Genomic DNA, 15811 nt, shown 5'->3' with positions numbered 1-15811 from the left:
TTAAAATTTAAAGTTGTTTTGAGCAATGATCTCTCTGTAAACGCTGGGCATTCAAACTATTTTGAAAGGTGAAATAGTAATGAAGAGTCCGTCCTGCAATACAAATGTTGCCTACGCTTCAATATGGCCCTCATGTGGAAACGCGGCACGACCGTGGCATAGACAAAATCTACTGCATCTTTGTGGTGTTATACCGTAGCAACAATCCAACTTTATGAGGTGTAACCATATCACTAACAAAATACATAAAACATACATACAATTATCAATGCATTTATGTATTAAATAAGTCATTCATTGTTTATATTCTATCGTCGTGTTTTACATACACCGAGATTATACAATATTTGTTGTGCTTTATGAAAATAATTCCTACCCTGGACAATAAAACCTGCGTGCATCCATATATGTATTTTCAAAATACTCTCTGGCGCTTTAGTTTGAGACTCACAAACACTACCGAAAAGCAATTTTCATTTCGACCTGTTCTGTGTCATCTTCGCGACGTTTCTTTGCTCTGCCGTAAAGCAATTGGAGCGCTGTTGGTGAACACAGATAAAAAAGAAAAGTGTCTGTTCATCAGAGATTGAAACCCACAAAAAGACCCGGAACACGGCCGAAACTGCGGGACAACGCCGTTGTTTGTACCTTCGATACCAATATATTCCCAGTCCCCGGGTGGGCTCGTGTAGTTTTTGTGTATTAACGACGACATTCGTATATGAAACCTTAACCCCCCTCCTGTTTTAACTAAGATAGCCAGTCACTGCAATGGCCTCCGATAGCGGTAGCAACATGGACAGAGAGATGATTCTGGCTGATTTTCAGGTGGGTTTCCTTTTTCGACAGTCACCCGTACATTGCTTAAAATGCTCACAGACTCTTTTAAAACGAAATGATAATTTTCAAAGAAAATGCCAACGTACGCTGCAAAACAGAAATGACATGTCTATCCGAAAGCAGTAAAACCTGTCACATTGAAAACAACAACAGACCAGGCGTCTATAGTTTGGAGGATCGTGATAAGATACATTGTTATTCACGTTTTAATCACACCACGAGATTGCTCTCAGCTAGAGCCCCCTCTTTTTTGACAAATCTGTATTTTCAGGTTTTCCAGAAAAAACAATACAGGGAGTTAACATTTAAAAGTAATCGATACATTTATTAATTAAAGTACGTGTTACCTAACAGCTCTGGAGAAACCTGCAAGCTTTGGTTAAAAGGACGAGTAGTGAATTTGAGGTTTCAATGGTAAACGGCAGATGCTTATTAAAAAGCTGTTTTCTTTTCACAGATTAATCTGTGAAAACTGTAATTTGTGACTTAATGGTGATTCTGCACCATTAAGGGAAATACCAAACAAAAATACCATTCAGAAATGCAATGTAACGTTTTTTTTTATTTTTTTAAATAAAATATGTAGCCTATAGAGCTGCCATAGGATGTGAAATTTAGGCTACGTTTTGATGTGGTCTAAAATATTGAAGTATTACGGCTACATCGTACACAAACGAGCCAAAATGTATCCGCTCTCAGCAAAACCTTTAGGTCTTCTTAATTACCTAATAACTTCTGACACAAAATAATAATTCAAACAAATGTATTGTAGTAGCCTATTGCTACTATGTAACAACTGTTGCTTTGTATCTTACATATTGTGTGAATAACCACTTACAACATAATACATTATTAATCTGGCAGCTACCAATTAATCAATTTTCAATTCAGCTTTTGATTTGTTGCTTATTTCTGCTTTGCCGGTTGCAGGTAGAGCCTAATAGAAGCTGGGGAAAAATAAAATAATAATAAGCATACCATGGAGCCATTTAGTATGTACTAAACCAAATAAATGTTCAACTGTGTGTTATTTATTGTCAAAAGTGTATAACCCAATGCATTTTTATTAATGCATTTTCAATTCCATCAACTGTTATAAAAACTGTTAAGAAAAAGCATAAATAAGCAACAAAGTAATCTTGAATCTCGTTGATTTAAAAATCAGGGCTTTGTCATGTATGTAATCTGTCAATTTCAATCCTCATTTTCAACTAGGTATGAACTTGTGATTTTTCAGTTTCATTATTTTTATTATTAAGCAGCTTCTGCATTCTGAAGAAGAGACATTTAGCAGTGAATTTAGCTAGTAACTTTCATACAATTCATTTTTTTAAATCTATATATTCGCTTCTGTATGGACAAAACACACATTACCCCTTGGTTCATGTAGCAGATTTATTTACTTTAAAACAGTATGTTTCAGTGAGGGATGTATGGTTTACTTGCACCAATAATCTTGTTGATGATATTACATTAACAAACAGGTAACACTCAAGTATTGCATTACATGAAGCCCTAATCTAAATGTATTGGGTTAAACACATGTATTTGGGGTAAAGCAACAAACCAGTTTATTTTAATATATTTTTAAAAACGTTGTCAGTATTTACATTATTTGTATTATACCCTAAGGAATGAGTTTCTGGTGTTGGCCCTAGGGAAGCAACTGTCTTGTGCTCTGTGTTCCTCATGAGCTCTTGGATTTTTAATTGTGTTCATATTTTGTTTACTAAGACATTCAATTTATTTTCTTGATCATAAAAAAACAATATTTGAAATGACAAATAAAATATAGGAACAGAAAATACTTCAAAAGGGATGTAGTTCTGACTAAACAAACTAGTTTCCCCAGGACTAGCTTCCAAGCCTAGCACTCATTTCAGTTTTCAGTTCTGTTGATGTTTCTATTTTTTGTTATTTCTGTTTGTCCCCTACAAAATGCCTAAAGAGTAAATATGAGGAAATAAACTGTATGTGTGTAGGGTGTGTGGCCTGAGTGTTACACGGGATTCTGATTGCAGCATTCTGCAATGATGCTAAGTATGTTTCCATTCACAATCTGTTTTTGCAGGAGTTAACTTTTGGTATGCCAAATGACCACATAAGCAGAAACATCATAGATTCATTCAAGCAATACACAGCAGGAGATTAAACAAATGAATGGTGTAAAATTTAAATCAGATAATGCAAAAGTGTCAAGACAATATAAGGGCAGTTTGATGTCCCTGATGGAATATTGTGCAAAAAGGAAAGTTAATTATAGCATGTATTCATTGGTGAGAAACCTTTTTAATAGATTTCATGGCACAATCTATGCAGTAACTAATCATGACAGTTCAAAGCCAAAGTGATTCTTTTATATTTATCTATACCTTCTTTATTTCATGTATGTTTAAGACCTCAACACTCAAAGTTTTAATTGGTTATACATTTGTGTTGTCCATTGGAGAACATTTTCTTACTAATTTTCTTACTAAACTAAATAAAAACGTTTCCTGAAACTTTCCTCTCCCTACAGAATAGGCTGCATTTACTAATTCATCACTTATTGTTTTGTTCAAGGGAATTAATTTGTCTATTTTGTCATGTTTACTGAATAATTATATAAATTACAGGGACCTCAGATAAAACAAAGGCTAATTTGTGTATCAGATGATTGGCAGTTAAAACTACATTAAAAGACCCACTGAATCTTTATGTATACACATTAATCACTAGTCATGTCAGGTATTGGATGCACAGTTCTTAGTGAATGTTTTGGAATCTGGGCTAAAATGTGTTCAGTGTAGATCTTTTATCTTTATGGTTTAATTTAATCTTTTCAGGGAGCCTACCTGGCTGCCATATTTTCCTACAAATGTTACTGAGTTGACGTGTTACCGAAACTTACTTGTTACAGAAATGTAATAAAGCTCAATAAGTAGGCCTGAACATAATTTTACTTTTGAATTTAAGTTTACACATTAATCCATTACTTTTGAGCTTCATACTTGTTTGAAGCACAGGTTTGAGATTTTAAAAGCAGAAAAGCAGAGAATATTTGCAAGTAAATTAGAAGGTAGTTCAAAAGGTCCTTTTATATATGTATCATCTTAAATGTTTTGTATTTTATGAGATTGTATTTTTTGCATTTGAACAGTCAGTAGTACAATTGAAAGGGAGAATATTCAACCCCAATTCTGAAAAAGTTGAGACAGTATGGAAAATGCAAAAAATCAGTCATTTGAAAATTCAATTCACCCTGTACTATATTGAAAACACATTATTAACACATTATTTTACTTTTTACAATTTTTTTACAAAAAAAGTTGGGACAGTCCACTGTTTACCACTGTGTAACATCACCTTTTCTTTTAAAAACACTTATTAAGCATTTGGGCACTGAAGACACCAGTTGGTTAAGTTTAGCAAGCAGAATTTTTCCCCATTCATCCATTATGCATTTCTTCAGCTGTCCTGTACGGGGCCTTCGTTGCCTTATTTTGCGCTTCATGCACCACACATTCTCAATTGAAGACGGGTCAGGACTGCAGGCAGGCCATGCTAGCACCCGCACTCTCTGCCTATGCAACCATGTGCTTATAATCTGGGCAGAATGTGGTTTGGCATTGTCCTGCTGGAAAATTCAGGGGTGTCCCTGGAAAAGACGACGTCTGGATGGCAGCATATGTTGCTCCAAAATGTGTACATATCTTTCTGCATTAATGGTGCCCTCACAGATGAGCCCATGCCATGGGCTCTGACATGCCCCCATACCATGACAAGACACTGACTTTTGGACCTGACGCTGATAATAGCTTGGTTGGTCCTTTTCCTCTTTGGCCCGGAGATTACGACGGCTGTTTTGTCCAAAAACTATTTGAAATGTTGACTCGTCGAACCACAAAACACGATTCCACTGTGCTATTGTCCATTTCAGATGAGACCGAGCCCAGCGAAGTCGGCAGCGCTTCTGGACAGTGTTGATGTATGGCTTCTGCTTTGCATAGTTAAGCCTTTACTTGCATCTGTGGATGCAGCAGTGAATGGTGTTGACTGACAAGGGTTTACCAAAGTATTACTGAGCCCATGTCAGGATATCCATTACAGAGTCATGACGGTTTTTAAGACAGTGATGTCTGAGGGATGGGAGATCACGCTCATTCAGAAGTGGTTTTTGGCCTTGCCCTTTACACACCGAGATTTGACCGGATTTCTTGAATCTTTTAATTCTATTGTGCAGTGTAGAAGCTGAAACGCCCAAAATCCTACCGATTTGGGGAATGTTGTTCTCAAAGTGTTGGATTATTCGCTGGCGCATCTGTTGGCAGATTGGCGAGCCTTGACCCATCCTTGCTCTTGAAGGACTAGGCCTTTTTTGGAGGCTCCTTATATACTATGGTTACACGATTGCCTCACCTGTTTCACATCACCTTCTTATTTCAACTTGTCACATCGCTATTAGTCCTAAATTGCCCCTGTCCCAACTTTTTTGGAACGTGTTGCATGCATCAATTTCAGAATGTTTACCTTCAAAAAACTATGCAGTTGATTAGGTAAAACATCAAATACCTTGTCTTTTATATGTTTTTTGTTTAAATACAAGTCAAAGTACATTTACAAATCACTCCTCTTTGTTTTTATTAGCATTTTCCATACTGTCACAACTTTTTTGGAATTGGGGTTGCAGTAATAGGTCCAGATCTCCTTGCATTACACATAGCACTGTTCCAGTGTATACATGTATCTTTTTATATATTTATGGCATTTATTCAAGACGTATAGTAAAGGTTTTTTCCATAGGTGCACTGAATAACAGACTGATTTGTGCTTAATATTGAAGAACAGCTACAATACATTGTATTGATTAATCAGCATTTAAGCAGAAATAATGCGACCAAAATAACCTATGATTAACTGCAATTTTAGGGATTGTTAGCTGGTCCCAGTAAAATGCAGAGTATTTTTTTAATTCAAATACTACTTTGCATTATTTATACATAGGAATCAATGAATTTTTTTACCTTGTGATTAATTATGTTGGGGACTGTGGTTTGACTTTCATACAGGACTAAACTTGTGGTAATATGTTTTTAGGGTTATGCAGGAAGTGTGAGGCAGAATAGTGAATGAGGGTTTGACAATGATCATGAGCATCATAGCACAGTATGTACAGTGGCTCTCAAAAGTATTCACCACTTTTGGACTTTTCCACATTTCATTGTGTTACAACATGAAATCAGTTGCAAAAACTCCTGATTAAATCCATTCTGATCAACAGTGTCCATAGTGTCAAAGTGAAACATATAATCTGTAGATTGTTCTAAATTAATTAGTTACAAATCAGAAAATACTTGCATAAATAATCAACCCCTATGCTATGACACACCTGATTGAGCTGTGGTGAAACCAATTGTCTGTAGAAGTCACGTAATTAATTGTCTCTGGGAGGTCCCACAGTTGGTTAGTACATTCAAAGCAAATCCAGAATAAGGTTCTTCAAAAGCACCAATCAGGGGTAGGATATAAGAACATTTCCAAGGCATTGAATATCCCCTGGAGCACAGTAAAGTCCTTTATTAATATGACACAACTGTGAATCTGCCTAGATCAGGCCGTCCTCAAAAATAGAGTATCCGGGGCCGAGAAGGGCACTAGTCAGGGAGGCCACCAAGAGGCCTATGGCAATTACTTAGTCTTCCATGGCTGAACTGGGAGACACTGAGACCATGGAAGAAGATTCTATGGTCTGATGAGACCAAAATAGAGCTTTTTGGCCTCAGTGCTGAGAACACCCATCCTTACTGTGAAGTATGGTGGTGGCAGCATCATGCTATGGGGATGCTTCTTTCCATCAGGGCCTGGAAACCTTGTAAAGGTAGAGGGCAAAATGGATGCAGCAAAGTACAGAGAAATCCTGGAAGAAAACCTGCTGAAGACTGCAAGAGACTTGGGAGAAGATTTATCTTCCAGCTGGACAATGACCCCAACATACAGCCAGAGCCACACTGGAGTGGCATAAAAACAAAAAGGTCAATGTCCTGGAATGGCCCAGTCAAAGCCAATTCAATTGAGAATATGTGGAAAGAGTTCAAAATTGCTGTTCACCAAAGGTCCCCATCCAACTTGATGGAGCTTGAGCAATTTTGCAATGTGCAAAGACTTATCCAACATAGACTCATGGCTGTAATTGCTACCAAAGGTGCCTCTACCAAGTATTGACTGAAGGGGTGATTACTTCTGCATTCAGTTATTTTCTGTTTTGTATTTGTAATTAATTTTGAACAATTTGCAGATTATATTTTTCACTTTGACATTATGGACATTTTCTGTGTTGATCATTGGCAAAAACTCCTGATTTAAATCCATTCTGATTTCATGTTGTAACACAATGAAATGTGTAAAAGTCCAAGGGGGTTGAAAACTTTTGAGAGCCACCTAACATGCTTAGTCTTTCAATGAAACGAGATACAGATGTAATGTAAACGCAACATTATTTAAAAAAAAATATGAAAAAATGGGCCATATTCAATCTGTTTCAAGTAGTCATTTTTCTTTTTAAGTGGTTGGGGATAAAGCATAATGATGGAGCAAGGGAAAAAGGCACATAGGTTATTATTTTACACTGTGGGCAACCTGTCTTCTCCCATAGAAAATGCAATACATGGGCAGTTTGCTTGGCAATACAGTGTTGATGCAAGGAAAGTAGAAGGGTTACTGTCTTATTGGTGAAACACGCTAGTTAACATTTTATTGATTATGCCAACCCTCTATCAAAGCCGACACAGCTTTTCTTCTGAAGATTTAATTTTAGTTTGTGATGTCTGATTATTAAAAATGTGAATGGGGTATTTGCAATCGGATGTTCCACTGGTCATTTTATTATTAGTTAGTGTAGTGGCCTGCTTTTTAAGAAGTGTTCTACAATATGACACTGCTGTTTACAAGGTCAATAACTGATGGCTATGTTGACTAGGAATGTACCTGATCTTTCCATTCAGTCACAATTCTAAATGACTAAAGTATTTCCGAGGCTTTTCCTACTTTCATTCGCATAACTCGTGATATAAAATGGTTTGTCCGTGCCTTTGCTGGAGTTGAGGTTTGACAGTTAAAATGTTTCATGCTCCGTTTCATTTGGAAAAATCTAGATCAGTGTGGTATCTAAGAGAACAATGTGGTTTGTTGTAACATTGGAGATTGTAGTCCCTTTAAAAGAACACAAACAAACAAACTAAAAACCTTACAGATTTAGTTATATGCAAAGGAAGTCCACAATGAATCTCAAAGACTCTGCATTTTGTATTGGCAGCATTCTATATATCAACCTCAATTAAACCTTGAGTTTTTTTTTTTTTTTTTTTTTTTTTTTCCCCCCCAGTGTGTAGTACCCAGGGAGAAATCACTGTGACAAGTGCTTATTTTTGCAGCATTGTGGTTTACTCCATGTAGAAGGGTTTTTCCCTGTTAAGAAATTTAAAAATATGGAAACCTCCAAGATTGATTGCTATTAGTTTGTACTGTTTGTACTGTAATTTCCATTTGTTTAATAATTAATAATTAGGCTAAATAGTGTAGTTTTTTTTCTTCACTGTTCATTTAAGAACATATGCACTGGTTTAAAACAGTTTGTAGATTATTATTTTTTTGTACAAATTTGTATTTTGTTTTATTTTAAAGTCCTTTTTGGCATTTAAGCATTTACTATAGTAGTTTTTAAAGTTATTTGAGTGATGGAATACAATATATATTTTAAGTCTTGAATTGATTTTATGAAGAATTTAATTCCAGAAATTGTTATGTTTAGTTTAAAATGCAGAAATCCAAGTCTTCTTGTTTCATGCAATGTTCTTTTGAAGTAGGCATGTTAGATTGCCTACATTTTTACTTGACATAGAACACTTTAATGGTACAGGTGGCAACATAGTTCCATTTTATCTGGAAAGGTTGAGTGGTAGTCTTTACATTTCAATCAGGTTGTGTTGTGCAGATTCAATAAAGTCCAGTGTCCTTTTGAAAACTTGACACTTTGCAGAAACATACAGCGCTAGCCAGTTTCCAATAATTCTGTCAAGACCATTTTGTAAGCCTTTAGTATGCCTCTCGCCAAACCGTTCTTTCAACAGACGAATCATGGATTACCTTAATACCTTATACCTTACTATTATGGTTAGTTCTTAAACCATTTCACCGTTGCATGATTAGAGACAGTAACAGAGCAAAAACATTTAGAAATCTGTACAGGACCTAGTATACCAGAATATAATTGTACACCTTTAGCAGAACATGCTATCTTCGATCATAGCTCTTTTTATGTGGCCTTGTGGAATGCTTATGAAATAAATTGCAAAACTAGCTTGATGAGCCAATTAAACTTTTCTCACTTGTATTCACACTTGATGTGTGTATGGCTCTTCCTACACTGTTCCAATGTGAACTGCCTTAGGCTTGCATCTCCTCAGGTTCCATCATGCATAAGCTGAAGCATTTATGGTCAAGAGTGTAAGTGTTTCTCATCAGATCTGCATCTCCCTTTACTTTCCACACATGGCTTTCAACACTATCTTGAAATTATTATTATTTAAAAAATAAATTCTCCCTCATCTTGACAAGGGCTTTGATGCTACATTCAGGCAGAAGATACACACATAAAATCACTGTTCAATGCTGACTCTTAGAAGTGTAGTTTTATCCACCACCTCATGGATTTTGTTTTCTGAACCTGCTTAAAAAAGCACAGCCAGTAAACCCTAGGTGGGTTGCTGAAATTTTAAAGGTTGTGGCATTGCCATATTGTCAGATCTAGGTGGAGTGCAGAGCCTTACTAATTCTGTGAGATTTGAGGTGCTACCTTAGCTTCTTTTAGTACAAGGATATCTTTTTGTGTTTTGGCAGATACCTCTTGCTCAGCTGAAGCACCACGATTAATTAAAGAGCAAGATAAACTCCCCACAGATCCATGTTGAGTTGATGCTCTTGAAAATGAGGGTGCTGTTACTTATTTCAAAATGAAGCCTTTTCTGTCTGTATTGGTGCTATCTAGTTATTTGCAGATGTGGTTCTTCTGACATTACAGAGATGAGGGTCAAAAAAAGAAAAGGAATTTGATGTTGAATATCTGTTCTGAGCTTTGTAATCAGAATTATTCAAAGTTCAACGATGAAAATACATAATGCTTATGTTAATATGTTAAGTGCTATCTGTTTCATAGCATAGATTAGCATCTGGGGCCAGCTGCATAAAACTATATTAGAGTAATCTCTGAACCATTAGACTAGTCTTAATTTGACAGTCTAATGCAATTTAGTCAGTTTTTCAAACAATTACTGACTAATGCCCCGTTTCCACTGGCAGACGCGTCCGGACGTAACTTGCTGGTGCTAGATGTGTCCGTAAGCGTCCGTCCCGCCCACTGAGGACATGATTCGTTATCAGCAGCGGAGGTGTGTGTTTGACTTGTACAGGGAAGAGATCAGGTACATTGTGTCGGAAGATATAATCTTGTGTGTGATCACAAAGATGGAGTGAAATTCACGTACAGAAACAATGAAATGTTTTAATGCTTACAGTTAATATCCGAGTGCATTGAACACTTGGATTTCACAGGACCGGTGCAGTGCCTGCTAGTTAAAATAAACTGAAGGATAATAATCGGATCATAGCAGCCGATGTTATTAATATTTTATGAACAGCTGGCCGGTGTTTCAGGCTGTGTTTTGTGAATGGTGTGCAGGACAATCCGCAGAGACAGTCAGTGTGAAGGCGAACACGTGTGTCCATTTACAAGTTAAATGAATGAATAAATAAACACAGCAGATCTGGGTTTCCTCTAAAACATTAAGGACTGGTTTAATAAATGCGTCCATAAACGCCTTGACTGAAACGTGCACACTTTAGTTCAATTATAACCTGCTATATTGTATCTGGATGATTAATCGTGAAACGTGTGTATTTTGTTTCAACTGTAACTTGCCCTGGTTAAGACGTCTGATAAGTAAATTATAAATAATACGGCAAAAAGTATTGTTTGCAGTTACAAATCTGTAGTAAGTAATACATTAAGGGAGTCACGCTATGCCGTTTAAAATACATACATACTAGCACAAATGATGACGATAATAATACATATTTGCTATTTATTTTATTGTTGCACATGGAAACGTATTCTTATGGGGACGTGCTTGTCTGAATATAATGTTGTCTATACACGTTTAGCTCTTCCTAATATCTCTGAACAGAAACGTGTATTTATTACGCTGTTTGCAATCATGTAAAGCAGAAAGAATAAAACAGACATAAAAGTCCTCTCCACGTCAGGCTGTGTCGCTCATAGTGTTGTTCTCTGTCTCGGTTTTTAAAACGAAACGCAAACCAAACCCACGAAAGGAGCAGCGACTATCAGAGGGACGGACTTCACAACGGCCTGGTTTTGCAAAAAAAAAAGCTCTGGGACGGACGCGTCCTCGCCAGTGGAACCGAGGCATAAGACTTTGCCTGAAAAGTCTGCCTCCTCAACCCCAGGCTAACTTAGAATTTAAGTCTACCCATTGAAGCTGATGGCCTGAGTCTACAGTACCACTTGCAATCCCCCAAAACATTGAGACCTCTCACCAAAGATTTCAAAAACCAAATGTATATTTTACCTATGCACTTGTGTAGTTTTGCCCAATTTGTAATTTTGTACTGTATTTTGTGACTTTTTTTGTTTCGCTCTTGTATCTTGTCAGTTGCCTTGGATAAGGGTATCTGCAAATATATAAATAGTAGTAGTAGTAGTAATCATTTCCCCCATATTGTTTTTCTGCATTATATTTCAATAACTAGCATAGATTTTCAGTTAACTGGGATTGTCAGTGTGTTAGGGAAGTGTTCTCCATGTTTTATGTGTCTTACAATACCCATAATGCATTGTGTGTTTGACTAAGTAAAACCAGTCTAAGGAAAGACTGTTTTATGCAATGGTTTTAACTCTTGGACAAATATTTATGCAGCTGGCCTCTGGTCATTACAAGTGACCTAGAACTTCAAGGATTAGGCTACATACACAATTTGACTTTTGTCATTTGCTGTGGGTTATGGCATAGTATGCAATGCTGGTGTTACACAGTTCAGTTGAACATCCTTAAATCCTCTTTCAGGGAAGAAGTGTGCAAAACAGCAGCCCTTTTTGCATTACTTGCAATATTTTGCCGTTTGCAAATTACACAGGTTAGTATAATATAGCCTATAACCTTATAAAATGAATGTTGTGGCGAAAGAGGTGTTGGCCACATTATGACTCACTCTTGTACTTTAGGCTGTATTACAAATATATGGAGTTGTTTGGGATCCTAATTCCACTGCTTTAAATGTTTTATCTTCAGGAGGTTTCAATGTTGGAATGTTCCAATGTTTGCTTAAGTGTCAAAGCTATTCTTGAACTGCAAAAAGCACAAGATATTGTGAATCACCCTGGGCAGTTACACGGTCACATGCTTTCCTGTGTTATTTTTTTTTTGCAAATATGAATCTTGTAAATCTAAATGCCACAACAGAAATTGCATTTGTAATATAAGAACATAAAGTTTACAAACGAGAGGAGGCCATTCGACCCATTCTCGTTTGGTGTCCGTTAGTAACTAAGTGATCCAAGGATCCTATCTAGTCTATTTTTAAATGTTCCTAATTTTTCAGCTTCAACCACATCACTGGGGAGTTTGTTCCAGATTGTGACAACTCACTATTTGAAGAAGTGTCTCCTGTTTTCCATCTTGAATGTTTTGAAGCCCAATTTCCATTTGTGTCCCCGGGTGCATGTGTCCCTGCTGTTCTGGAAAATCTCCTCTGGTTTGATGTGGTTGATGCCTTTCATGATTTTGAAGACTTGAATAAAGTCCCCATGTAGTCTCCTCTATTCCAGGGTGAAAAGGTTCAGTTCCCTCCATCTCTCAGAGTAGGACATTCCCTTGAAACCTGGAATAAGTCTGGTCGCTCTACTATGAACTGCCTCTAGAGCAGTGATATCTTTCTTGAAGTGTGGATCCCAGAATGTTACACAGAATTCCAGATGAGGTCTGACTAGTGCATTGTACAGTCTTAACATTAATTCCATTTTTTTGAATGCTACGCTTTTGACAATATACCCTAGCATTTTGTTTGCCTTTTTAATTGCTTCCCCACATTGTTTGGATGGGGAGAGTGAGGAGTCCATGAAGACTCCTAGGTCTTTCTCATACTTTAATTCTAGTTCTATTCCTCCCATAGTGTAATTATAGTGGACATTTTTGCTACTGGCATGTAATACCTTGTAACAACTCTCTGTGTAAAGAAGTATCTTCTGTTTTCTGTCTTGAATGCCTTGAAGCCCAATGTCCATTTGTGTCCCCGGGTCCATGTGTCCCTGCAGGTCTGGAAAAACTCCTCTGGTTTGATTATTATGTAATTATTATGGACATTTGTATTGCCTGCATGTAATACCTTGCACTTGTCCACATTGAATTTCATCTGCCAGGTGTCAACTCACATGATGACATAATACCCAAGACCTTTTGAATAACCTGTGCTGCCGAGATTGTACCTGCTGAGCCACCTGTTTCTGTATCATCTGCAAATTTGTCGTTTGCTAACTATCCCCGAGTCCAAATCAATGATATAGAATTGAAAAAGCAAAGGCCCTAATACTGATCCCTGTGTAACTCCACTAACAACCTCACTCCAGTTAGAAGCAACTCCTCTAATCAACACCTTCTGTTTCCTATACATCAACAAGTTCATAATCATCTACTTACATTACCCTGAATGCCTGCTACAGCTTCCAATTTGAGGATCAGTCTTTGGTGTGGAACCTTATCAAATGCTTTCTAAAAATCTAAGTATATCATATCGTATGCTTTCACGTGATCTACAGCTGCAGTTGCATGTTCAAAGAACTCTAATAGATTAGTAAGACATGATGTGCCTCATCTAAACCCATCGTCTATCACCAAGAATATGGTTTTCATTAAGATGCTCCTCTATTTTCTGTCTCATAATTTTTTCCCAACATTTTACAAGTGATGCAGGTGAGACTGATTGGTCTGTAATTACCTGGCTCAGTTTTGTTCCCTTTCTTGTTGATAGTTATGACATTTGCCATCTTTCAGTCAGTTGGCACATCCCCTGTTCTAAGTGTCATTTGGAATATTTGAGTTAGTGGTCTACAAATTTCCCTCATTTCAAGTACTGTTGGAAATATACTATCTGGCCCGGGTGATTTGTTTGTTTTTTATTCTGCTAGTCCCTTTAGTACCTCCTCCTCATTTATCCTGATCTCTCCTAGAGTTTGACTGGACTGATTTGTTACCTGGTGGCATTTATCTGTTTTTTCTTTTGTAAAAATCTTTGTGAAATACTCCTTTAGAACATATGCCGCATCTTGTTCGTTTTCTAAGATCCTTCCTTTTGTCCTTTAGCTGTTTCACTTCCTCCTTTATTGACCTCTTGCTGTTGTAGTATTGAAAAAAGCTCTTTGAATTAGTGTTAGCTCCAAGAGCCATGTTTCTTTCCATTTCCCTCTTTGCTTTTCTGATTCCTATCTTACCATCTCTTTGGAGGTCTACATATTCTTTGTATTTTGTTTTGTCTCTATTCCTTTTGTATCGAGACTAATATGTTTGTTATAGGACAGGGTAATTGGAGGTGGATGTTTTTGCTTCAATTCGGAATGCTAGATAAAAAGACTGCTATGCAAAATCTGTATTGTGAATATTACTCTATAGCTATTCAACCCACAGATGTAGGGTACATAGATTTGATTTAAAGCTAGTACACATATACAGATATTGTGCCCTGAATTGGTATTTTGTATTTATTAACCTTTTGATTCACCCTTTATCCCCATCTTTATTATTCACATATCTTCACTGGGATATGCTTTGATTCTGAACAGCATGTGTAGAGTACATATTTTTTTCTCATTACTTATTCTGCTCAGCTTTTCATACAGGCTCCTGTCTTATGAAGACGGGACAATTCGAAATTCTTTATGGCGAGTGTTGCTGCATTTAACTGTACTTTTTTTTTTTTTAATTCTCCTTTTCCCATGCCACATATACCAACCTATCTATCCAAGTTAAACAATTAGGAATGAAATTAATGGGTTAAATCACCTTGGGCTTCTAATATACATGTTATATTTTTTCTGCCTTACTTCTCTCATTGTACTGCGCTATGCATTGGCTTGCTGTTGCTTCCAGCCCCGAGTCTAGCTTTTCATAACTGCAGGGACCAAAGAGACCATAATATTTCTACTACAAATCTAAAATAAACATACGTGCTCCCATGATGCTGTAATCCAATCCCTGTTTCGACACAATAGAGTAGCAGCATATCATTATAGCTTGTATCTTCTAATGTATAGAACATTGTATTTTAGTGTTTGTATGACCTTGTACATCGCCTTGGATAGCTACTTAATCTAAAATAATGATCATAATGTGTTAACTAGTCATTTGTGTGCTAATCTAACAATTCTTAGCATAGGGTGTTTCGGAAGTTAATAATTATAAAAAATAACCACATCGGTAACAGAAACCTGTAAGTTAAATACTATTAGTTAAAAAAAAAAAATAGGAAAGAGAAAATCTATATACACTCACCTAAAGGATTATTAGGAACACCTGTTCAATTTCTCATTAATGCAATTATCTAATCAACCAATCACATGGCAGTTGCTTCAATGCATTTAGGGGTGTGGTCCTGGTCAAGACAATCTCCTGAACTCCAAACTGAATGTCTGAATGGGAAAGAAAGGTGATTTAAGCAATTTTGAGCGTGGCATGGTTGTTGGTGCCAGACGGGCCGGTCTGAGTATTTCACAATCTGCTCAGTTACTGGGATTTTCACGCACAACCATTTCTAGGGTTTACAAAGAATGGTGTGAAAAGGGAAAAACATCCAGTATGCGGCAGTCCTGTGGGCGAAAATGCCTTGTTGATGCTAGAGGTCAGAGGAGAATGGGCCGACTGATTCAAGC

The 15811-nt window shown here is 36.8% G+C and overlaps 1 protein-coding gene across 1 annotated transcript in view; it reads left to right on the top strand.

The window, feature by feature from the left end:
- The first annotated feature begins 530 nt into the window (after window positions 1–530).
- The window catches only part of faf1 (Fas (TNFRSF6) associated factor 1), a 252547-nt gene continuing 237266 nt past the window's right edge, over window positions 531–15811 (top strand). The window contains exon 1 of the mRNA XM_066691639.1: window positions 531–828. Within this exon, the coding sequence (XP_066547736.1) occupies window positions 772–828 (57 nt within the window). The 5' untranslated portion in view covers window positions 531–771. The remainder of the gene's footprint in view (window positions 829–15811) is intronic.

This window comes from Amia ocellicauda, chromosome 19, assembly GCF_036373705.1.
Source record: "Amia ocellicauda isolate fAmiCal2 chromosome 19, fAmiCal2.hap1, whole genome shotgun sequence".
Lineage (NCBI taxonomy): Eukaryota > Metazoa > Chordata > Actinopteri > Amiiformes > Amiidae > Amia > Amia ocellicauda.
This window is presented reverse-complemented; position numbering and strand designations above follow the sequence as displayed.